A 24062-nucleotide genomic window follows, 5' to 3' on the forward strand; every position below is an offset into this window, starting at 1 on the left:
TCTACTAAATTCATATTTTCATTTACAATTGCAAGTAGATAAAACAGTTCTGATTGGCTGACTGAAACATAGTACTTAGAATTTTAGCTCTTACTAAAATCATCTTTGACATTATAATGTGTTGGCAAAAGGGACACTGACATTATAGACATCTGTTCAATTGTGTCAGTTAGAGATTTTAGGTTTTTCACTTCTTCCAGTTTCTTGTGAGTCAACATTTATCAATCAGAAGTTGAAAGAATTCATGTATATTTTTGAGAATTACTTCAGTAAAGAAATGGAAAAGAATGTATACCAAAAGAAAATTACTTCAACTTATTTTTAAAAACCTGACATCGAGTGGATCTTAAATGCATATAAAAAAACCTCTAAACAAACATAACAGTCAAGATAATTAAGATATATGGCTCTCACCCTCCCAGTATCCCAGGAACTGGCAGACTAAACAACACTATAACTAAAAAGGAGGTTGTGTCACATAGGAGTATGAGCATTAAAAAAATAAAAGAAAAAAAAAAGGGGGGGGGGAATGGGTTGGAGGGGGGAGGGGAGAAGAGAAAAAGATACTGATCAAAAAGAAATACCTTACCAAAATTGTAGTGACAACTACAGTTCTGTTCTCCATGGCTGAAGTGTCATTTCCAAGTGTAGGTTCATGCTGAATTAGAACTAATTTATCCATGTCATTCCAGTAACCAACCTGCAAAATAAAAGGTATATAACTTACAGCGGGTAACTTTACACTTGAGGAAATTGCAGACACAATTATTACACTAGAAACAGTGTGATCCAATGATAATTTTGTACCAAAGAAATACTTCCATAGATGGGTGCAAAGTAGTATCCACCCAGCACTTTGAGTATACATACCATCTTGCAACACTGTTGCAGTCAGACCTGGAACTCGTGCTTCAGCAGATCCTGACTGACCTGTGAAACTTCTGCCAGGCACCTTTGGTATTTACATTACAAGTCCCTCTGTTATCTTTTTTTATTACTTGGGGGAGAGATGAGAACTGTAAAGCAGCTCATGAATGATATGCCTCCCCTCTAGAAAAGTACTTCATAGAATGAAGAACTTCATATTTGCCTTTCCCTACTCACTCCAAAGTACTACAAGCATGAGCACAGTCTGAAAGTCTCTCTGTTAAGTCTGCTGCTGTGGCAGCAGCAAAACAAATACGTTTTAGGCTTCTTGGCCACAGCCCTTCCCAGAGCAGCCTTCAGGCAAAATAACTGCCTTAGTTCACTGCTGGTGCTGAAATTATGAGGAGCCATGTTTATAATCCATAGAGGGAAAATAAATAAATAAATAAATAAATAAATAAATAAATAATAAAAAAATAAAAGGTGCAATGCCTGGAATCAGAAGCTCTCCCCTTACATACAGAAAGTTTTTTGCAGTGCTGCTGCTGGGCACTAGACATGAGTCAGCATTACTTGCTGTAAGAGCAGATGGGACGATGGCAGCCAGAAAAAGGGAAATCTTCTTCCAAACTTTTATTGAGACACTTGGGGGTTATACGGTAAAAATTTGAAACTTCTGCCCCTAAAACTAAACACAGACAAAATGATAAGTCTTTGTGTGACTAAGCATGAATACAGATGTGTCCATCAAACAACATTCAAGAACAACAATCCCACCTAAGTCAGCTCTCCAGTTTACTGAGATTCAGTGAACTGAGTTTAGCAACTAGTTCTTTTTTCCAGGGAAGGTGCAGATAGTGGCAGTGATATTAAAGGTCCCTTTCAAAGATGAGCAGTTTCATAGTTTCATAGTTTCATAGTTTCGTGCAGGTTGGAAGGGACCTTAGAGATCATCGAGTCCAGCCCCCGGAATTCGAGCCTCTGTGTAGCAGAGCGACACTTCTACCACTTGCGCCTCAGGGGGGATTCGAACTCCGGGCCCCAGTGTTGCAAGGCGGCGTCTTTAACCACTGCACCACCGGGGCACACAAGCTGGTGTAGCCCACTCAAGAAGCACTTGGGGACTTGGTAATGACTCTTGCTTCCTGCCTGCCTTTATTAATTGGGAGTTAATGAGAGCAAGAGGTGGGAGAAATGAACTCCTTGTCCATCTCACTAGAAGAGGAAAGGGAATTTTAGAGGAAAATGGGGCCTGGATAGAGTTTTAGTGTAACTGCATTTGCCAAAGAACAGTCTGTGCCTTGGAAAAGACTTCACTGTGAAGCAAACTAGCTGGACAATCAGATTGATTTTGAAGCCAATATTATTTTTAACTTTTTTTCAGGGCTCAGAACAACACTTATCTTCACATAGGATTCTGCACCAATGAAATGTGGTAATCATCTTGTTCAGAACAATGCAATGATGCAGTAGATGACTCTAGAAGTGCAGGGGAGTGTTTTCTGGTTCCTGAGTTCACGTGCATTACTGAATATCATGCATTCTTAAACTACTCATTATGTTTAATATTCCATTCAATTCCTTTTATTAAATTAATTTATTGAGAGGAAAGACACTTTAGCAGTCCCTAAAGTCATATTCAAGCACAGTCATCACAGCAGTGAATAGGTGTTTGTGAGAATGACAAATATATAAAGGAACAGAATAGAGGTGAATGAGTGAGTATGAGCCAATATTTTATTTTCAATTAGTGAAGTGAATAGGCACAAACTCTTCCAATGCACAACTTTTGTTACTTCTGGTTGACACATTTTTTTTCTCTTCACTATAACATACAAGCCTTGATTTATGTGACTACAGCTTAGAGAAGCTTCAGATTTGCTGATACACTGGAGAGGCAGGTTGGTTTCCTAGTAGGATGCACTGCTAACAAATATTCTCTTTCATTCAGACAATCACAGATTCAAAGGTAAAATTGATAACTGAAAATTTCAAGTTGCTGTCAAGAACTGTGACTGACTTGTGGCAGAATAAGTACAGTGAAACGTGGCAGTTTGGGAAGCTTGTTATAACAGTGATAGTTTTTCATTGTGCAGGTGCTCACTGCTGGGAAGTTCAGAAGGAAAGTAGAAAATGAATGATGCATTGTGTTGTAAAAGTACCATAGCAAAAAGCAGACAGAAATAAAGGAGCTTTCTGAGGAATGGCAGGTATTTGTAAAGAAATTTCAGCCTGTGTGCAAAGGTGTGCGTTTCCTCGTGTGCACCTCAAACCTGCACTAAATCAACTCTGGAACTGGATTACTAAAAATATATATAAGATATATATGACAAATGTATGAGAATATAGGTTTGCAGTAACTCTGAGAGCACTAAAATACATTATGTTTACCTATAAAATCTCAAGTCCTCGGAGGAAAAACTCCTCAAAGAAAAGGACTGAATTCAGATAATATATAAGTAAATCCAATTCAATATGGACTTCCATTAGATTTTTTAGCAGTTTTGTCTACTTACGGAAAGGCTGAATTTATCACTCAAAGATCAGTACTGCAAAAATATCTGCCTCAAAGTATACTTGTCAAAGCTATTCAGCTTTTGAATAAGCAATGACCTTTCTGAAGGCCTGTGCACCTTATATCCACCACTGTGTTCCTGCTGAAGCTCACAAGTCACTAAAAGAAACAGAAAACTCTAAATTTTTTATAATTTCCATTTTGATTGACTAAGTTCAAACTCAGATCCAAATCTTAGACATATGTGTGAATATATATATATAAACTTTGTTTATTTGTTCTGTTTTGTTTTTAATCTTGTCACTATTGTTTTGCAGATGAGAACATTCTATAGAATGCTGTATAAATGAAATCAACAGGAGCATTGGTAATTGTTTCTCATTTGACAACACTATATGGAAATCTGCTTCTCACTAGCTGTGCAGTTTTGTAATGCTCTATTCACAACCTTAAAGCTGTAGACAGCTAATGTCACTCTTCTAAAGATTAGAGGCATGTGCTATTCTAACTGGAAAGACTAGTTCTAAAAAGATTGCTGGATGATTCATTAATCATGTTATTTAGGATGTGAGAAGAAGACATTAAAGGTGAAGGCCTCTTAGTTCAATTAAGTGCAGTCATTTCTCACATAATATATAGGATTTGTCAGGTTGGATAGAGCACAGAATTGGTTCAATGATCAGATATAAAATTCCAAACAATACATAAGAAATAAATTCTTGTGAGGAGTCAGACCTGTCAGAGCTGTTATGGCAGTTTATAACAAAGACAGGTAATGGTTCAAGAGTGGCATAGAGACAAAGGGAAAGCATGTCTGAATAGATAAGAAAAGCACCTTGGAATGCTAGCACAGCACAGACATAACTCCTCTTTTTGTTACCACCTTTCCCCTCAAATCATAGGCAAAAAGAGAGGATGGGGACATCCCTACAGTGGTGCAAGTCAATGGCGCCATTCCCAAAATGGATGAGAAATGTTGAAAAGAGAATAATAAACCAATTGGGATCGTTAGTTTTCCACTAAGCAATCTCCCTAATGAGTATCTAAGTTGTGACCTAATCAACTACACCTTTTCTACCTAGATTTCCCTTTGATAACACTGGGTATTGCGGGTGGAGAGATTGTACTTCACTCACCACTTGCTTTGGATGCATCCCTCCTGGCTGTTGGCAGCATGGCTCGCAGCCAGGCAGGAAACAAGGTCAGACATTCTCTGGCAGAAGACACAGGGCTTCTCAAGAGAGAAGCAAGACAGATTCACCTTTCCCAGTGTATTTCTTACCCATATTTCATACATTCAAAAGTCAACTTCACTAATATACCTGATATGCAGGGACACTCTTTGTTTTGGTCTACAGATCAGTATTCTGTCAGTAAGTGCATCCTAATGCGTAATTCCAATATGGACTCGCAGTTTAATGCTTTATCTCCTCATCACTGCAGCTTATCTTTGGTGATAAACTGTTCACCTGGGACACTGTTTACCAGGCTTGTCACATATGGACAGACAGTGGAGAACTATTTAATAAAATTCTTATTGCCTCACTCCTACTCAAGAAGCCATGATTCTGTTCACCTCCAGCTTCTCACTTTCTCTTCTTCTGATGTCCTAGGAAACAAAACAGGCCATAGTGCCTCCAAAGGAAATAAATCCATTGAGGTCTAGTCTATTTGCTGATCTTTATGAGTTTTATACTACGGTAAATTGAATTATTTGAGCACAGAAAAGGAAGAGCTAACAAAACATAAGGCTTATCTCTTCAGAATGATTGGTCTGAGTGATGGTCTATGTGCATTCAAACATAGCTGATGGGACTTATACTATTAGCCTGTCTTATAGGCTGACTGACATCTCACCTTTCTAAGATGCACACTTGTTTCTGTATTCCCCAGTTTTTTTCATGGAACAATAACATCTATTAGAAAATAGACTTTCTGCTTACATCTGACACAGTTGGTATATAAACCTCTTTAAATGGCACAGAATCCAATTTATTTTAACTCTTTAGTCATCATAAATTCATTTATCAAAGAATCACAGAGTCACAGATCCAAAAAAACCACAGAATCACAGAATGGTTTTTGTTTGGAAGGGATCTCAAAGATCACCTATTTCCAATCCCCCTGCCACACCAGGGTAGTCAACTACTAGATCAAGCACTAGATCGGGTTACTCAGGAGTCCATCTCCCATTTACAAGGTATAAAGTTAACAAAAACTGTAAGCACATACCTTCCGAGGACCTGTGTTCTTCAGCTCAAAGACATCCATAGTGTAGTTGACTCTGCGACCATAGTGGTCAAATTGAACGTTTCCTGTCAATCCTTGTATTCGAACCTAAAAATGGAAGAAAAACCATAATGGAGATCCAGACTTACATTCTTTATTTCAAATTTCACAGAGTAGAGAAAAATATCTTTTTACATCATGCTCTGGTGGATTAAATATATAAAATGAATACATGTTGCTCTTTAAGGTAACCTTGCCAGCAACCTTGCCAGCAAAGCAATTCACTATCACAGAGGATGGGTGAGATGCACAAGGCCTGAAAGAAACGCTTTCAAATCCTCACAGTGAAGAAGGACAGACGTAAAGCCACAAGGCTGGCTGGGGCAGTTTTCCACCACCTGTCTTAGAGCTGAAACCAAAACACAAGTTTTTCTTCCAGCTCTGTAGTGCTTTACTGGAGGATACCCAGACTGTGAACCTCATTCCAAAGGAATCACGGCCATATTGCTGCTGGCTCTAATTGTGTCAGGATCCAGCCATGCAAGCATTTTTGGCCAGACTTTGAGGCTCAAGCTGTCCAACCTAACACAGAAGCCTGATTTCATGTTTCTCACAATTATTACAGATCTGTGCATCTGCAGAGACTATGCAAAGCAGATAAAATACTTTATTTCTCCTCCTACCAGAATGTGGATTTAAACCACTTACTATTTCCCTTTGAGCATTTGTGTCTGTGCTGATTTTTCTCCAGGACTGAAACATGGGCTTCCAGGCATAGTGCTGCCAGCTCTGTCAGCAGTCACTTCTCAGCATCTTCTCCTGATCAGAGCCTGCTCATTTGCAATGATTTAAATTCAACTGCAAGATTTTTATTTTTCTTACTGTCCCATCCAAAGGAAAGGCTAAATCATCTTGACAGAGATCTGGAACTTTCCAGGCATCAATATTCATCAGTAATTCAAATTCCTGACATCAGTGAACAATGGCTCTGGGTTATATCTTTTTAATGGAGAAAAAAAAAAAAAAAAAAAAAAAAAAGTATACTACCTATAATACTACTCATATAATACGACCCATGTGATTTCCCTGGAAGAAATCTGTATTTATTCAAGATGACAGAAGAATATTTGAAAGGTTATATTTGACAGAAAAATCTGTTTCCTTAAATGATGCTATCTGCACAGTCAGGTTATATGCAAAGAGCAACAGATGAGCTCAACATCTCAGTAACACAAGTCCCAAATACCTAATAAGACTAGAACTAGTGGAAGTTTTCTCTAGTTATAATTCCCTTCTGCATTCATTTCAAATTCTAAACCAAGATGATATCAAAACAGCCCCAGCTGAATCAAACTGGCAATTGACAAATAAATTTCTCCTCTCCCATCAGTACCCTTGTATATAGTGTCATGCAAATCATGTAGTGTACAACTTATAACTAATATTCACAAAGATCACTAGAATAAAGTCCACCCTCACCTGTTTCAGTGTTCTCTCCATATCAATTCCTTGACCCCATGGGGCAGCAGGATTAGCAAGACAATCTCCAGCATTTCCTCTTCTTGAAATATCTATTTTCTGCCTTCTGAGATTGCGGAAAGTTTCAGCCATCACAAGCACTCCATCGTATGTTAATGCAGATGTATACTAAATGGATGGACAAACACAATACCTTACAGTTGGTACACCTTGCAAAAATCAGCTCTCTCGCTTCTTTCTATCTTGATGCATTATACAGCAGTTTCTACACTTTCATTAAGAGAAAACTCCTCAAAATCAAAAGCAATTTTGTCGAAAGGATGAATGCAGGACTGAGAAGTACATTTCACTACTTCCAGCTTTTAGACTATGTTTCATAAGGGAAGAACAATCTACCCCTGAAGAATTATCAGAAGAAACAAATATTAAACTGAAGACATTAATTTCTTAAACTTTTTAAATAGTTGTCTTACCCCTTAGGGAATGGTTTCATGCATCCATCCACCCATTCAACTTACTCAAACAGAAAAAAAGAATAAAAGAAATAGTAACTGAAAAAGATAACGAGCAAAAATAAATGAGCAGAAATCCAAGTTGCTGGATTTGTTAATAATTATCAAGAGTATATTCTTCCTGTTGGAAAACTTGTGTCAGCCCTGTGAAAAACACACAGTACTGAGCAATACTGAAGAATAAAGGGGGCTTGGCAGGTCATCAAAGGTACTCTGTGTTTCTAGACAAACTATGATAACTATTTTAGACTGAGAACATGTTTAAATGTGTAGAGTATGTCTGCAGCATATTTTAGCTAGAAGCATATAAACAAAGGGGCATTTTTTCACCATGGTCTTCTGATGAATTTCCTGCATCAGGAGAATTGGGTCATAACCCCAGGGCTGATAATGAAATTCCCTTTAGATGCCAAAATGTCATTTGTTGAAGGCTAATTTCCTCCCTGTCGTCCTTCTTGCATATCATATGCCTGCTGGGACACATTTAACTTTATAATCTTGAATTTTGGTTAAATATAAGTGAATTATGTGTGATACTGTTTAATCATGTCTACTTCTTAGGTGGAAGCATCACAGTTCCATTCATTGGAAAGAAGTCCTATGGGCTAAATTGTTCCACTCAACGGTACTGTGGATCTCTGCACTCCATAGACCACAGCATCCTCGTGTTTTTTTCCCCTCCATAAAACAAATTTCTTGAATATTTACCAAGTAATGTAGATATTCTTTGTATTACCCATCTTAACACATTCTATAGGCTTTGTCAACTCATTGCTCATCCAGCCACAGAATGGTTGATTGCATATCTTTTCACAGCATAGAACAGCCACAACTGGGTCTGACATGTATTCATACATATATAAATCAGTGCTGTTTCAATGAATTCATATTTATAACCGTGCTTTGATTTGCCTGACAAGAAAATTATAGGTGACAGAAATATTTTGTTATCCATCTGTGAAGAATTAGGATAGAGGAACACTGGGATGTAATTGCACTGTAAGAGTGTGCCTGAAAATGATTATTACACCAGGTTTCGAGACAGAAATAATTTCAAAGGAAATTCCAGATGAAAATTTAAAGGTACTAAATTTACAACTGTGGTTATATCTCATACACAGAAGAATTCAGCTGTCAGTAAAGCTCTGCACTCTAAGTGAATCTAGATAATTAGATTAATTCATGTAAAATAGGTTGAAATTAAGTTGTCAGTTAAGCGTTTGACCTTTAGTTCCTGTCAGTAAAGAGGTGTTTTGTAGACTAACTGACAAAAAACATTAGAGTACATCAGTGAAATGTGTTGCAGTCTGTGTTTCTATCATACAATCACAAGGGCAAAACATAATTATTTCCCAGTAATAGTAGGATAAACTGTCTTCTGTAAAAATATTAAGGTCTTTACTCATTTATTTATCAGAGTTAATGAGAAATTGGAACACCTGAGTGATATCTTTCATAGTGTTTTGTATTCATCAATACCTTTGGTGGGGTCTCGGATCCCGGGTATTCTCTCTGGTCCAGTTTCTTCCAGCGCTGCATCAACTTAGTTACCATTGGGGTACTGAAATCTACTAGCTGAAATCCCGTCACATTAGCTCCTCCATGCATAAACCTCTCCAGAGAAATATCTTTGAATCCCTAGAAAATCAATTTAAGACTTTTTTGCCCTTATACATCACTGCGAGTCCAATTTGTTCTAGGTCAGTAAGGCAGTATAAAGAAGGGCAGCGTCAGGTTTCCAATAGCAACTAAGAGTTAAAACCAGAGAATAATATTGAACTTCTGTTCATAGTTTCCATTTGCATTATAAAGAATGAAACAAAACCAGAAAACAAAATTCTCACATTATTGCTAGAGTGGTCTCAACAGCTCAGTAACACATTGCTGGGAATGGCAGTCAGTTTAGTTCTAGGAGTGCATTTGGAGAATCAGATGAAAAGTGCCTACAGAATATTAAAACCTAAAATCAATTTCCACTGAAGTTGGTAGATTTTAATGAACACTGTTCTCATCCTTGGTCCATTACATCCCTGCTTCTTTTCATGTTTACAAAGTAAACAGCATTACTGTTTAAATATATTTATTCCAGGACTCATTTATGCTGGGTTACAAAAGTTATGAAATTATATAATGGGCATTAGAATGCAGAGAGAGCACATGAGTGTCTTGTTGTACAAGGAAAAAGGAAAACAGTATCAGAATCAAATTTTCATGAAATGTGGTGATAGCTCTCAGATCTAAATCTATCTAAAATCTAGTGTCACCCCCAACATGGAAGAACAAAAAAATAAAGTACATATACTTCCTGACTTACTGGTTTTATGGTTCATTTGTCTGAAAGGCACACAGACAAATCTTTCAGTAAAATTTGCCTTTAGAGATGCAACTGAACTTCATAATGCAAACTGTTAAGGTAGGAGAATAACAATCTTTTTTTTTTTCTTTTTTTTTTTTTAATTCATCTGATTGGCATTTAACAGTAGAAAATTAATTCTATTATCATATAACTTAAAGAAAGATTTAATAAAAAATAATTATGGGCCACTAACCCAATACTCCACATTAAAACAAAACAAAACAAAGCAAAAAAGTCTTCACAGCAGTGTCTAAGACAGAGATTTGATTCATTTCCTAAAGGAGACTGACAGTGAGTATGAGAAGCAGCACATCAGGAAGTCATATTACTCACGTTATTGAATAGTGGATAGATAGAAGCATGCATCCATGCTGAAGTTCTGAGTGTCTCCACTGTATATCCTACCGTTTACACCAACCACTTTGCATGAGAAAGGTTACTTGGGGAATTATAAATTTGGTATGATGAAAATCTAATTTGTAAGACCCTAAGGGGATATACTTCTCTCGTTTCAAAAGCCTGAGGTCTTAAAAATAATCTAAAGTGATCTTAAGGTATGGGTATACCAAAACACAGTAACATATTTCATGTCAGCTAAAATTCCTTGAGGGAAGAATAAAAAGAAAACAATTGGAAGTATGCATTAGACTCTGCCCTACATTCACTGTGCTTGACCAGGAAGGTATTTCAACTTGAAAAATTAGTTATTTTAACAACAAAATATCACATTTGCTCTTCATTTGCCTTCTAAAAATAACTTGTGTGAAAGTGCTGGTTAGACATAGAGTGAAAATACTGAAATAGTGATTTGCTCACACTAAAGAATTAATTTTCCCCATAAAATGTAGGAAAGTTACTCCAGCAATTGTTATGCTATTAATACTAAAAAGATGAGTCAATATTGATAGTGTAGTTCTGTAAACATATCTAATTCAGCTACGTGAAACACACAGCAGTCCATTAGTACATTGATTTTGATAAGATTTAAAAGGACAACATTTTATCTTTCTTTCTTGTTCTTGGCAGAACAACAGAACCAAGTTTTTTTTACGAGCTCTAAAGAATATGTAACCACATATTAGTGACAAAAGGCAGATGAAATTCTGAGAACTCCAAAGCAAAACTGAGTGTTTCACTTACCAAGCAGAGGTATAATTCTAGAAAAAGATCTTACCAGGTTGGCAACAATGTAGTGGTATCCTTTAACATGCTTTCCCACACTCACAATCTATAGGAGAGAAATAAGAAAGAAAAAAAGAAAAAAAGAAAAACAAACAAACAAACAAAAAAAAAAACAAAACAAAAAACAAAGAAAAGAAACAACAAACTTGTCATACAGTGTTTTCATAGCTATATAGATATAAATCCTGAAGCATTTAACCTTTGCAATATAACACTGATGGTCATACTCCAGCAAAATAGCTATAACTTTCCAGGTGTTTAATCATGGGAAAAAAAGTTAAAATTAAAATGTTTAAAGTAATGAACTGGTAATCTGAGTGCCTTCTATATGATTGAAAGCGTAAGGGTAGTAGTACACTATTTCACCAAGTACAGCAATTACCTGCAGGACACAAATTCAGAAGCAGGAGGTCACACATTAGCTAGAAAGCCTACCTGCTAATGTACCTTTTCATTTCAAATGAGTGCAGCATTTATGAATCAAACTGGATTTTCACCTCTTGGGATCAAAGCTGTTTGCCCTTGAGGTGGTCAAGTACTCTAAGTTTATTCACTTCTCAGTAATAAACTGAAGATTCGAGAGTGGGAATGAGCAAGGACAGAGCAAGAAAAGGCAGCTAGACTTGCATCTGTGAAAGCTCCTTATCTACAGCTGTGAGAGGATTCTGGTGACACAAGAGGTAAGCAGGACAACACAGCACTTGGTCCCAAGGGGAAGCCATACATGTTTGAGCCTAGAGCCAACATCTAATGTCCAGTGATGCAGAGGGGGAAACACTTCTGATGAGCTATGGTCTTGATATGGCAAGCTCAACAAGAGGAATTAGACAAAACAAGCATCACCCCATGCCTTGTACCAATATTATTGGCATTTCTATGGCAGCATGCCTATTTAATGTGTGAAAAATAAAAAATGGGCAGTGAAAATCTTCTCAGTAGGAAATTGCGCTAATAAGATTGGTTAGACTTTAGAAGTGTTTTTACTAAATCAACTTGTAGTAATACCTGTAATACCATGTCATTTGTGTTTAAGGCCAGCAAAGAGCCCTTTAACTCTTATTTTCAGTTATATTAACTGGTTTATCACTCACTTTAAGAAAGTCTATTTGTAGTCAGATACATTGCAGAATCACAGGATCGTAAAAGTTGGAAAAGATCTCTAAGATCAAGTCCAGCTGTCACCCTATCACCACCATGACCACTCACAGAATCATAAAATCTTAGTTTATTCTCCTCTCTCCCACTATATATTTTCATCTTCTTTTCAAATGAATAAGGTATAGGTAAATATTTGCCATGTGCTGCAGATTGATAATAATTAATATCATTATTTTGAAGTAATACAATGAATTTGCAATTTGATAACATTTGTTATATTAGAAATTAAATATCTTCCCCTTAACCTGTATACAATGAATGAACAAGGAGAGACCTGAATGGCTTCAATGGAAATCTGATCCCCAACATCAGTAATTCTTTTACATATATACTCCTTCCACTGTCTGTGGTAATGACAGTATGTTTGCCCCCCTGCTAAAGGGAAAATAATAGAAATTAAACCCCCACAATTTGAACATATACAGCATCACAGTTTCACTATAAGAGGATGTGATTTAAAATGAATGTGACAGGATAACCATGGCCCAGATTCTCACCTTGCGAAATCACTGCAACTCCCTTTGAGCTCCTGGGACTTGATACAGTTTTGGCAGTTAACACCCTTAGTGACTTGTTCCTTGGTGTGATTTTGTAACACAAATTATGACAATCATTGCAAAATATCGGTCAAATTAAACAAGCACAAGATTCAACCTGCATTCGTTGAGGTATATCAGCTATATTTCTGTAACTGTTGTAACCATGTCCCTCAACACAACGTCCAAATGTTCCTTGAACACCTCCAGGGTTGGTGACTCCACCACCTCCCTGGGCAGCCATTCCAATGCTTGATCACTCTTTCAGAGAAGTAGTATTTCCTAATGTTCATCCTGAATTTCCCCTAGAGCAGACTGAAGCCATTCCCTCTAGTCCTATCACCAGTTACATGAGAGAAGAGGCTGACCCCCAGCTCACTACAACCTCCCTTCAGGTAGTTATAGAGAGCATTAAGGTCTCCCCTGAGCCTCCTCTTCTCCAGACTGAACAATCCTAGCTCCTTCAGCCACTCCTCATATGGCCTGCTTTGTTGCCTTTCTCTGAACACGCACTAGGACATTGATGTCTTTCTTGAAGCAAGGGGCCCAAACCTGGACACGTTACTCAAGGTGTGGACTCACCAGTGCTGAGTACAGGGGTACAATCACTGCCCTGTTCCTGCTGGCAACACTGTTTCTGATGCAAGCCAGGATGCCTTTGGCCTTCTTGGCCACCTAGGCACACCGCTGGTTCATGTTCAGCCAAGCATCAATCAGTACCCCTAGGTCCTCAATATTTATGAAAAAAGAAAAGATTTTTGCGAGCATATTCTTGCAAAGCTTGTCTCTAAAGGTAGGTAATAAGGGTTCATGTCTACATGTCATCTAGTTGTCTGTGCTTCCTTTTAAGTCGGTAGAAAGAACAGGCACTGTGAGGAAATGATTCATCTTATTGTAAAGTACACGTCTAAAATTAATTAGACAGCTTGTGCCCTGAAAGTGCTTATTTTTCTCTGCTGACTACAAGAAGAGTTGATGATGATTAGATCTGATGTAGGCACCTACATTTTATATCCCTAGTGTTAACTGAGATGAATTTCACCCTAAGAATGTTGATCACACAGACAGAGAAAAGAAATGATGCTATATGCTTGCATTTTCAACCAAGATTAAACACAATTTTGATTATTATCACTCATAATGAGGCAGGCATTAAAGTGCATAAAGTGCCTGTTTAGTGAAAATAGCTTCCACTTTTATTTCTCGAATACTTAAAGTATTAGTAGCACATGAGTGCTAGTGATTCAGGAAAGAGTATTTTTTTTTCTTTTGGCAGAGCTGAGGAGTAAGGTAAAAAAACCACAGACATCTACTCTGAAAAAGGGAATGAGATTTTGGTACATTAGGTATCTTCCAGAAATCTTTTGCTATAGAAATTCTCTAAGTTTGGGGACACCTTAAAACACCACATGCCATCTTGTACACTCAAAAATTGGGCCAAAAGGCCAACCTCAATAACAATGCAGAGAAGGGTCAGAGTTGTGCTATCATCTCTGTGACAGCAAGCAGCAAACTCCAAAATGTAAACGCTTGTGCTTGGGAGCCATCCTTTCCAAGCATGGTTCAGGGTTTTACTCTGCATTGTTTCTAACCTGTTCCCTGGACACAAATCGCAATGGATACTGGTTGACATCTAGGGCACATCTTCTGATCTGGCATCACTCAAAAGAAATGATCATGTTTAGAGACCACAGGACACCCTTGACATGAAATACCACAAATACATAGCTGCAATCAGGAGATCCTCTCCAAAAAGCACATTTCTGAATCAATGAAGATGCTGCAAGTGCCTGTGGGCACTAATCTCCTTAGAAGTCCACAGCATCTTTGGGACAGGTGGCAGGTGGCATCTTGTGGTGTGAGATTGGGATCTGGAAGTCATCTTCATTTCAAATGGAGAGCATGAAGAGAGGGTGAGATGTCACAGTCCCCTGTGGTGGCCCTGCCAAGGAGTGGCCTTGGTGCAGCTTGAATCCAGCCGGCACAGAGCCTGGGAGATCCAGGAACCAGTCATGAACTTTACCAGTAATATAATAATATAATAACCACAGATAACAAAACTGCTGGTATGGCATGTAAGGGAGGACCCTGTGCACACCCTCTTGATACTTTGGTTAAAAAATGAGCTGGTTCTGACAATCAGAGCAACAGGGGCCAGAACCATTCCTGCCCCTCATATACTGCTTCTTCACTTCAATCTCTTAATATTTACTATTGCTCTATGCTCCCAGTCTGGCTTCTTCTTAACAGCACACACAGAGATACTACACCTGGCTTTCATTCTATTGAGAATTCAAGGTGACCTCAGTTTCCTCCACAGAGATTTGGGAAGAAAGTGTTGGGCAAGGTGAACTGACTTATGATTTCTGTGGGGAAGGATAAGAGCAGGGGAAAGCAGGGTGCTGTGCTGACTTTGGGGCACATGTGTGCTGTAATTTAGGGAGCTCTTTTAAACTTGTATATACAACTGAAGAAATTATTAAGTAAGCAACACTTCTGAAGAAGAATGAATAAGTAGCCACAATTTATTTCCCAAATTATTGATAATATGAGAGACAAAAAAAGTCAAAGTATTAACTACTACTCACACTATTAGTGAGTATTTTGTGTCAGTAAATGTGGCAACAGCGAATCAAACAAAATGAAACACTGAGGACATTGACTATCAGTGCCGTATAAGAATCTAACACAGTTTTATTCTTTTTTCCCCAAAGATTATTTTGTGTGCTTGTCTTTAAGTCCGCAAAAGGATAAATTTAGAAAAAATATAAAACAGTATTATGCACTATTCAAAATCATTCACATTATTAAATGTATTTGTTTGTAAGAACAGTGTATTGTGAGAACTTTTTTCTTTTTGATCTAGCATGCCTTATCATAGAATCATAGAATGGCTTGAGTTGGAAGAGACCTCAGGGATCATCACACTCCAGTCCTCCTGCTGCAGGCAGGGCTTCCAGCCTCTACATTTAACACCGGGCTGCCCAGGGCCTCATCCAACCTGGCCTTGAACACCTCCAGGGTTGGAGCATCCACAGCCTCTCTGGGCAGCCTCTGCCAGCACCTCATCACTCTCACAGTTAAGAACTTCCCCAAGTATCCAATCTAAATCTTCTCTCTTTCAATTTAAAGCAATTTCCCCTTATCCTGCTCTTATTGTTCTTAACTTATTTTAAAGTCAGTAATGTCAAGTGATAATCTAGAACTATTCTGTTGATTTTAAAGTGTAGTAAAAGCAAAGCCAGGGAGATCTGAATGAAACTTAGGCTTTATACACAACTTGGAACTTCCTAACTTAACCACGCAACATTATTCTTTATGTTCAGCTGAACAATAGTCTGGTTTAGGAAACTCAGGAACTATTCCATTATCAAAAAGAAGAATAAGACTAAGTGTCTGCTTTTATTCTCTCTCTCTATTATTTGTTGTTTTTATTCCCTTCAGGACTGGTATGTTCACAGACTTTGATAAAGCCAATTACAGACTCACATCAGTGTCTGAGAAGAGAATCAGGCCCTAAGTTAGCTTCTGCCCTTCACTGCCACAGAAATGGATATTGCATATATCTCATTTTGAAAGAATACTTAACTTCCATAGCATGAAATCTCTCTCATTATGTTTTTCAACAGATGAAGGTCACTAAAGGTAGTGTGGGAAGAATTTCTTTTCAGTTAAATCTCTTCAAAGGGTGATAGCTGTTCATTACCAGTGGGACTTTAAAAAAGGTTCTCCTCTTTGGAACTGTCTCACAATCCACTTCCTTAAAAGAAGAATACATGCAATAAAATGAAGTCTGTCTAACACAATATAAAATGTCTAGGGACTTGTTAAAGATGGAAGATTGAGACTTGACCTGAAATACTCTAGCAGAAACAGTGATGATATAAACCACAACTGAAATGGGATTTTGTACAATATCTGATGCAAGGATAAATCTTTTACAAAGCTGTAAAAATGCCACTGAAAAACATGCTTAATTTTAAAAGCTATTGCTCTCAAAAGGGCACTATAGCTGGGGAGATTGGTGGACAGTTAAAAGCCTAAAATTACCACAGAGGGTAGGGTGTACAAGAAGGCGATGAACAAAGCAGCAATGTCTCTACAATCTACTTGTTTCTTCCTGCATTGTACAGTGGGTGTGGAGATGGCTGAACACCACTGACACAGTCGGGGATGGGCAGTGAGGGAGAAGCAGGAAGAGTGCGGGGAGAAGGTCACTTTATTAATATCACAAAGCATTTGTATTCATCCTTTGTCTTCATCTGCCTATTTGTTTGTTCATGAAATGAGCTATATCTCGGGTCCAAACCTCATCAGTTTGCGGTGCATTGACAAAATGTATTTGTATTACTCTGTGGTGTGGGCCTATTACTGTGTGCAAAATCCCAGCTGCTCTATAGAAAATGAACCTAGGCAGGGAGCCCCTGCTGACTTCAGTGTGAGGAAGAAGCTGGTAGCACTGCTGGCAGCTGGCTGCCTCAAAGAGCTATCAGGTTACATTGACATCAGTGTTAGAAGCAACTCCATAGACCTCTAGGGGAAAAGTAAACAAATACAGAGGGACAGAAGTGATGAGGAAAAGGCACATTATGGAACTCTCCAAACCTTCTGGATGAAGAAAAGATACACAGATTTCTGCTACTATGGCCCCGAAGCATGCTAACTCCAATGATGCTGCTTCTGGCCCAAATTAATGTGCCCTGCATGCACCAAATTCTTTGGCTGATGATCTGCTTCTGCGGTCCTCTGTGGGAAGAACTAAGCCTACATTTTGTTCATCTAAATCAAAAGGGTGAACAGGAAACGTGCAGACAAGGAGAGAGTAGGCAAGTTCATGGCACTTTCCACTCAAGGGAAAAAGAAATGCTTGCTGTGCAAGAAAACATAAAAAAAAGGAAATCTCTTGATAAACACTTGTACATGTTGAGGTAGTGATCCTCTATGCTTATATACTTCAATCAGAGGAGATTGTAGAGGAATGATTGAGCTCATGATCTGCTGAATTCATGTATCTGGTTAATTTCTGCTTCTCCGTAAGTATTCGGCTTCAATTTATTATTCTCAATTAATTGGTCTATATATCACTTCTAAAAATATCAGTTGCCAGCTTCAGTTACCAGACACACAGAAAATTAAGCTAAGAAACAACGTATTTTTTAAAACTCCAAAAAATTACAGCTTTATCAATTTAGAAAGCTTCAGCAATCAAACATTGCTTTTTCAGGTTCGTCATGCCAATGGCAAAATATTGCAATCAGAACAAGAGGAGTAGAATATATCAGTTTCTGTATTTTTCATCGCTTACGCATTCATTTACTTTTATTTTGCCAGTAACAATAATAATCAATCGTTCCAATAGCAGTCTGCTTAATGTTACCCATCAGACAGGTTTGGTTTGGAGTGCTAACACTAACACATTACTTTCTGGCTGCATATATCAAGACTTTCTTTAAGGCTGGGGAAGCTGAGGATCAGAGATGGAAAACAATACACTGAAAAACAGAGTTTCTCAGACAGTTATGAACAGAGTCCAAGGCACCATGCAGCTATTTCCCTGCCATGATTGATAATACTGTTACATGCTATTAATTAGAGTTTATTGGCTTGTAATTTTTACAAGGTTAACAATACAAGTACTTTGCTATGTGACAACTTTACACCTGTGTTTAATTTTTAGTATTACAAAACACAATGAATGTTCTTTTTATGATTATATATAGATTCATCTGTATACACAGAAGCATTAAATATGTGCCAGATGCTGCACAGCAGTTTTCACCTATGTGTTTAAAGGCAAATACAGCCCTGGACGAGCAGAGATGCTTTATCTTGCTGATACAGAGTGCTAACAGAGCTGAGAGATCTACTGGGAAATATCCCATTTAGCTCTTATGTGGGAAGGCTGGAAAGGAGAAAAAGACTGGGATCAGCCTGTAGGGCAGTGCAGGAGCCAGACTGAGTATCTCTGATAGCAAAACTGAATTGCAGTGCAAAATTCAGAAGATGCTGCTGCTTCCAGCGGACACCTAGGAAGACTTTTAATACATGGAATGTTGAGGTTTGAACTTTGTGACATGGAGATGGTGGTAGATGATGAAGCTGCTATTGACAGAAGAAAGGAAACTCATTGCTGCTCTCCCAGAAAGGATTTCTTTTCTGAATCAATTTCAGTACATGTCTATGCACATATTTTTTTTTCATTCATACATGTATGTACAGTATGTACAGACACAGAAGCTCTGGGAATGTGCAAATTAGGAATAACAACATGCTTTTTTAAAAAGGAGTAGGCACAGAAGTCCTAAATTCACTCATACTTCACACGTCCTTTTGCTTTTACTTGGCCATGCTTTGCATGAAGATCATCATGATAACTTGGTTAGATTCAATTCCTAGTTAAAATCTACCCAAGAAAGCCATGAGAATTTAGAGAGACTGAAGCAGAGCTTTCAGCAGTAGGGAATTAGGAGCCAAAATTCTGGATAAACGGGTGCCCTCTTAGTGAATAATATTTTAGATACAGTCACTTGCAGCAGCACTGAGGTTCATCTGATTACCCTGGTATTCCTTCTAGCTCTTGTTGATGCAAGGACCATATAGGCTTGCAAGATTCAATGGTGATATATAGTTCACCTACCCATGAGGTATCTTTATCCCTGTGCAAACAGTGGAACAAAAACCAAATGAGGTCATCTGTGTTGATTTGTGCCCTATTTTTTGTCCAGACCCTTCTCCTGACTCTGCAATGAGAGCAGGACAGGAGGGACACAAACAAGCTAGGAATAAGCTTTCCAGGAAAGGTCTTGGGAATTCTGGTAGAAGAGAAGGCTCCAGAGGGACTTCATTACAGCCTTTCAGGATTTAAAGTGTGCTTATAAACAAGATAGATACCAATTTTTACACCATCTGATAATGACAGGACATGGGGGAACCATTTAGAAAAAAACAGGAGATTTAGAAGAAAGGGTCAGATGTTACAGAGGGCTTCTTTCCTCAGGGTTTGGAGAGGCACCGGTATAGGGTTTCCAGAGAAGCTGTAGGCATTCAAGGCCAGGTTTGATGAGGCCCTGGGCAGCCTGATTTGGTGGGTGGCATCCCTGAGCACAGCAGGGTGGTTGGAATTGGCTGGGTTTGAAGGTTCCTTCCAACTGAGCCATTCTATAATTCTGTGATATATTTCTATGAGCCAGTCATGTATTCAACAAAGAAAAGTATCAGCCTCGGGCTGCATTGCCAGCAGGTGGAGAGAGATGATCCCTCTCTTCTGCTCAGCCCTGATGAGATGCTTTTGTAGTGCTGTGCCTAGTGCTGGGCTCCCCAGTGCAAGATACACTGACATACCGGAGAGTCTGGCAAAGGCCCAAGAAGGAATCTGAGGTCTTGGAGATCCTGATGGAAGAGGAGAGATTAAGAGACCTGGGACTGTTCAGCCTCGAAACAAGAAGTCTCAGGGGATTCTTACTAACATGCATTACTAATACCTAATAGAATCGTGTAGGGTATAGTAGAGGAGTATATAGAGGAGGAATCTCACTCAGAGACAACCAAAAATATTTCTCATTATAGTTGTTATATGATAGTAAGATGGTAGGGTGTTCTTTCTCTATCCAGACAGTAAAATCTGAAGAAGTGCTAAAATTATCCTGGTACACTTAAGTTATAGCAGATTTTTGAGAGTAGGTGGACATGTACTGACCTAGATCGACCAAAGACACTGCCAGTCTCACTAATGAATCAAAGCAACAAATCAAAGCAATTATGACCTTGCTCAAAGTGATGCCTTTTCCTGTGCTTAAACAATGCTTTGAGCTGAGCCATTCCAATTGGCACTAATACAGAAGCCAAGTGAAATGTTTCTATCAACACCAAATATCTCTACTATCAACCAGATAATGTGTAGTCCTGTGCCGGGGAGTATGATTAAAGAAGAGAAACATAGCTTTATTGAGAAAACCATAATGGTGTGCCTTGGCATAGCCTCAGGAGGAAAAACTCAAAACCTTTTTTGTGGGCAATCCAAGTAAATCAGACAGAAGTACTTGAGGGCAGGCTGAATGCATCTCTTTGAATTTAACAGTGATCCTACCATTCATTTATAGAAAATATCCCCAAATCAACCTCACTACAGAAACATAAAGATCTGAAAGGAAGACTATGTAATGAAAAATACACATGCTGGCTTGTGCACAAATTCTGGAGTCTGAATTTCAGATTCATTGTTGTGTTCCAGAAGAGAATTTTTCCATGAAGACAGACCTTAAATACTGAGTGAGGATACAGCTTCTGCATAAGTCAAGGCACATGGAGAGGAGAAAATAAATGAGAAAAAAAATACTAAAATGAACTAAGAAAAATATAAGAAAATAAATGAAAATGTTAAGATTAAAGTTGCACAAGAACTGGGGAAATGGCAAAGGGCTTCTTTTCTCAGCTGGGCAGCTGGGAGAGGAAAGTGGAAGAAGACTCCAAGTTGGATAAGTGGGTACCAGATACAGGCAGGAGAGCACCCCATGCACTCATTCTCTGGATAGAGTTAGTGAAAACACCTCCAAGTCTTCATTACTTGAGGTCCACAGCCATGAGAAGTGTGAATGTGTGCAGACATGGGCAGTCACCTGAAACTAAAACTGAAAACCCAAAGCCAGTTTATTTTCCTTCATTATCACAAATTTAAGGGCAAAATAGTTTGAGGTACCATCTCATTACTGAGGTGTAATTACTTTTCCTGAATGTTCTTAAGAATATTTACTTGTATATTGCAAAGTATTACAGTAGAGTCACAACTTAGACTCAATTACAGGAGAACCAGGTAGAAAAAAGTTGAGCTAATTGGAGTCACTGAAGCTTAACCAATTAATAAGTTCTTCTTAATCAGTTCTTGGGTTAGAGTCATGGAATTGTAGGGGTTGGAAGGGACCTCCCGGGATCATCATCATCCAACCTCTTGCTAAAGCAGGTTCCCTACAGTAGGTTACACAGGAAAGCATTCAGGTGGGTTTTGAATATCTCCAGAGAAGAAGACTCCACAGTCTCTCTGGGCAGCCTGTTCCAGTGCTCTGTCATCCTCACAGTAAAGTTTTTTCTCATGTATTGTGGAACTTCCTATGTTCCAGTTTGTGCCTATTGACACTTGTTCTGCCACCGGGTGCTATTGTAAAGAACCTGGCTCTATCCTCTTGACTCCTGCCTTTATAAGAATTGCTAAGATTCCACTTCAGTCTTCCCTTCTTAAGGCTGAAAGCCCCAGGTCTCTCAATCTTTCCTTATAAGGAAGATGCTCCAGACCCCAAACATCTTGACTCTAGTAGTTCCCTGTCTATCTTGAACTAAAGAGCTCAGAACTGGACACAGTGCTGCAGATGTGGCCTCATCAGGGCAGAGTAGAGGGGAAGGTTCACCCCATTTCTAAAGCACCTCAGGATAACATTGGCTTTGTTTGCCGCAAGGGGACACTGATGGTTTATGTCCAACCTGTTGTTCAACAGGACACCCAGGGCCTTCTCTGCAGAGCAGAAGAAGAGCTTGCATGATGTGAATAAACTGCAGAAATGTTCTGAAGTATTTAGCCTTCAATATAATTCAATCTATTTAAATGTATCAGTGGTCTCTGCAAAGAATTCCAGAAGTCCACATAACAGTACAAAGATTGTACAATTAGTTTTGAAAATTCACCTGCACAAACTTAAGAGTAGCTAATTTCGTATGTAAAATTAATCCCATGCAAATTAGACAGTAGACAAATGAATGTGTTTGTATGACTGGCTAAAATACATGAATGTTGAAAATTGGGTGTAACTCCTACCTTTGACTATCTCAGCATAGTTAATGGAAAGAAGACTCCATCAGCTTTCAGGCTTACCCTGCAGAGGCATTAGCCAGACTGACAACGTCTGACTCACCCTGCTGAGGACAAGCACCGCTTTTTTATCACTTGACACAAATACACTAAGTGCTTATTTTAGGTAGGTAAAATCCAGACCTCTATGAAGTCAGAGGAGGTCAAAACCTAGTTCCATTAAAATCAATATCCAGTCCGGTTCTGAATGATCTGAACAAAGAGCACAGGAAGCACTCAAAAAGAAATGACTATGCAGATGCTAAAAAAAAAAAAAAAAAAAAAAAAAAAAAAAAAAAAAAAAAAAAAAAAAAAGGAAAAAAGAATAGTAGCTTAGTAGCTCCAGGAAGGAAATAAAATGTATGTCTGAGACCAGTGAGTTCTGACTGATTATCAGATGACTTTGCTGCTTGTGCAACTGAGTGCATTCTCAATGCATACACCTATGTAGAATGGTGAGTATACTCTGGACTCCGGGTAATAAAGCATATTTTTTTCTAATTCACATTTGCGTGCTGTGTGAAAGAAATTACATGCGTGTAAATCCACACACACCAAAAGCTGAGGGGATAAGTATCTTTCTAAATATACTTTAAAAGACCCTCAAGCAGGTGTTCTGTTTTATTACAACATGGGCTGAACCTGGGGAGATTTTCATCATAACTATAGAAAGCGTGTGTTAAAACATAATGGCATCACCAGTGCAAAAAATGGGCAGATAAATATTGTAGCAATACAGCATCATCTCTTTTTTTCTTGGCAACAGTGACAGAAAAAGTCCTTTCTAAATCAGCCATACCAGTAATCCTCCATTTATCTATCTTCTGCCTTTAAAAGAAAATGTGTTGCATATATGACTATGAGGATTATTTTACGTGCTTTTGTATCACAAATGGCATTTTTTATTTCTGCGACTTTAGCAGCAGATGCATCAGAATCCAGGGTGAGCAGAGTTGTGCAGGCCTTGTCGCCAGCAGATGGCAATCCTGCCTTGCAGGTCTTTCATTGCCAGTGGGCAGTGAACCCAGCACCCCAACTGTGGGATCACTGAGGAGCAGATAGGTGACCCTAAATTACTCCCCCATCGCTTAACAAAATGCTCATTTCAAGAAATTATTTTATTCTTTTCCAGTATTTAAGACCTCATTCAAGCACTGTGTAGAGTCAGATCTATACAACTGGAACAGGACAGACAGCTCAATGCAAGCTTTCTGTCTGGAACTGTTTTCTTTACATAACAGCAGCTTTCTGTGAATAACTCATGGAAGAACCTGTCCTTCCTTTTCAGTTGAACAACACCTTTACCCTACTGTTTTCCATGTTTGTACACACCCTGCTAAGGTAATAAAACTATCAGCTTGAATATAAACAATAATAAGTGGAAAACATTTTA

The 24062-nt window shown here is 38.4% G+C and overlaps 1 protein-coding gene across 11 annotated transcripts in view; it reads right to left on the reverse strand.

The window, feature by feature from the left end:
* GRIA4 (glutamate ionotropic receptor AMPA type subunit 4) overlaps positions 1-24062 on the reverse strand; it is a 210310-nt gene that overhangs the window by 61472 nt on the left and 124776 nt on the right. For all 11 annotated transcript variants that reach the window (XR_001552768.2, XM_032442178.1, XM_015852210.2 and 8 more), the window contains 5 exons: positions 11133-11186; positions 9082-9240; positions 7091-7258; positions 5615-5719; positions 590-700 (listed from right to left, as the gene is read on the reverse strand). Coding sequence is in view for 10 of the 11 variants with exons in the window: in XM_032442178.1 (XP_032298069.1) it covers positions 590-700; positions 5615-5719; positions 7091-7258; positions 9082-9240; positions 11133-11186 (597 nt within the window). In the remaining variant the exon portion in view is untranslated. The remainder of the gene's footprint in view (positions 1-589; positions 701-5614; positions 5720-7090; positions 7259-9081; positions 9241-11132; positions 11187-24062) is intronic.

The sequence above is a fragment of the Coturnix japonica genome, chromosome 1, assembly GCF_001577835.2.
Source record: "Coturnix japonica isolate 7356 chromosome 1, Coturnix japonica 2.1, whole genome shotgun sequence".
Taxonomy (NCBI): Eukaryota; Metazoa; Chordata; class Aves; order Galliformes; family Phasianidae; genus Coturnix; species Coturnix japonica.